The sequence below is a fragment of the Diaphorina citri genome, unplaced genomic scaffold (assembly GCF_000475195.1).
Source record: "Diaphorina citri unplaced genomic scaffold, Diaci psyllid genome assembly version 1.1 scaffold6480, whole genome shotgun sequence".
NCBI classification, from domain to species: Eukaryota; Metazoa; Arthropoda; class Insecta; order Hemiptera; family Psyllidae; genus Diaphorina; species Diaphorina citri.
The window spans coordinates 28,735-30,464 of record NW_007383856.1 but is presented as its reverse complement, the minus strand read 5'-3'; the positions used below and the strand labels follow the sequence as shown (position 1 = coordinate 30,464).

At 45.5% G+C, this 1,730-nt stretch overlaps 1 protein-coding gene across 1 annotated transcript in view; it reads right to left on the bottom strand.

Annotated features, from left to right (window-relative positions):
* Positions 1–35: 35 nt before the first annotated feature.
* Positions 36–1,730, bottom strand: part of LOC103521986 (C-Jun-amino-terminal kinase-interacting protein 4-like) — a gene marked incomplete at its 3' end in the record, with an annotated part of 30,184 nt that continues 28,489 nt past the window's right edge. The window contains exons 4-5 of the mRNA XM_026832408.1: positions 726–991; positions 36–281 (exon numbers count right to left, since the gene is read on the bottom strand). Coding sequence (XP_026688209.1) covers positions 36–281; positions 726–991 — 512 coding nt within the window. The remainder of the gene's footprint in view (positions 282–725; positions 992–1,730) is intronic.

The window sequence follows — 1,730 nt, the reverse complement described above, 5'->3', positions numbered from 1 at the left end:
TAAGTTGAAATTCAGATTGTGATCCCAGCCTTTACCCAACCAAATGGTGAGATTATGGTCTCAGCTAAAAGTGTCCTAATTGTAACACATGAGCAGAAGGTATACATACCTAGCATCTTGCTCACGTAGGGTTCAATGTCCACATCCTGTAGGTGTTGATAGGTATGCGCGTTGTACATGCGCAGTGTACTGTCTAGTCTAATGGACACCCACACACCATCCCCTGCCCAGGTCATTTGTCTTACTTGACTCTCCCTACGGGGATGAGCATCGAACGATTTCTGGAAGGGAAATAAATAAGAGTTGGTTAGTTGTAGCGGCTTCAGCTGTAGCCGAATGGTGATGGCAGAATACATCAGTAAAATTGGTTTTTTCAAATTGAATTGATTTACAAGGGCAAGGTAATACCTAGACCCTTGACAAATGGAGTGTGCCTGCTGCCTGAAGGCATGTGATGTGTTCCAACCCACTCGACCCCAAAGAGAAAAGATATCTTATTTATGACTTTTATGAGTCATACACCGCACCAGGGTGATGGTCTCTAGCCATGTTTAATTGGCTCGTCTTGAACCGCAGTCAACCGTCGTGAGGACTTGTGCTTGTTCTTTTCAGGCAGAAAGAACTCTTTGAAAAACTGCCAGCTAGCTAGGTTGATTAGAGTTATCCATCTTCAAAGTGAGCAGTTTAGTTTTATAAGAATAAGACGATCCATTATGAAAGCTTACCAGAACTACTAAAGACTTGGGGTCCACCACATGTATCTTATTCTTATATCCACACCACACCTTGTTATAGACAGCAGCCAGGGACCTCACAGAATGATGGGGCAGGCCCAATGTCACCGTATGGTACTTGCTGAGGTCCCACTGACCGTCTGGTCCGCGCCTGAAGATAGCCACACTGCCATCGGCCAGAGCACATACAACCCGGCCCTGGACATGACTGAAAAGAGAACATTTAAGTTTAGAAAGATGAGTAATGTCCAATATATCTGGTTCCAGGGCCCTGATAGAAAGAGGGAGGAGGTTAGGTTTTAGTGGGTCTGGATGTCCTGGTATTCAGACATCATGCTACATAGGCAGGTACTTCCACATACACAGGGGGCAGGGCCGTATCCAGGATTTTATTGAGGGGATAGGGGGTGGGATGTGGATACTCCATTTTCGGAGTTCACCCCATAGTAAAAGAGGAAAAATCAAGCCCGAGGGGATCCACACTAAAAGCTTCGCGGGCTCCATGCGGCCCTCTACATAGTTGGAAATCGCTGTTTTTTACTTTCTATTACCCTTACGTATAGGGAACCTATACAAGGTAATGAGAAAGTATTGCAATCGGTCCAAATTTTCAAAATCGGGAAATGGGTGGAAATATCCGTTTTGGGGTCCCCTGATTCCAAAAAAGTGGTTTTTAGCCCATGGTCTGTACGTAACGTACGTACGTACGTACGTAACGTACGTACGTACGTAACGTACGTACGTACGTAACGTACGTACGTACGTAACGTACGTACGTACGTAACGTACGTACGTACGTAACGTACGTACGTACGTAACGTACGTACGTACGTAACGTACGTACGTACGTAACGTACGTACGTACGTAACGTACGTACGTACGTAACGTACGTACGTACGTAACGTACGTACGTACGTAACGTACGTACGTACGTAACGTACGTACGTACGTAACGTACGTACGTACGTAACGTACGTACGTACGTACGTACGTAC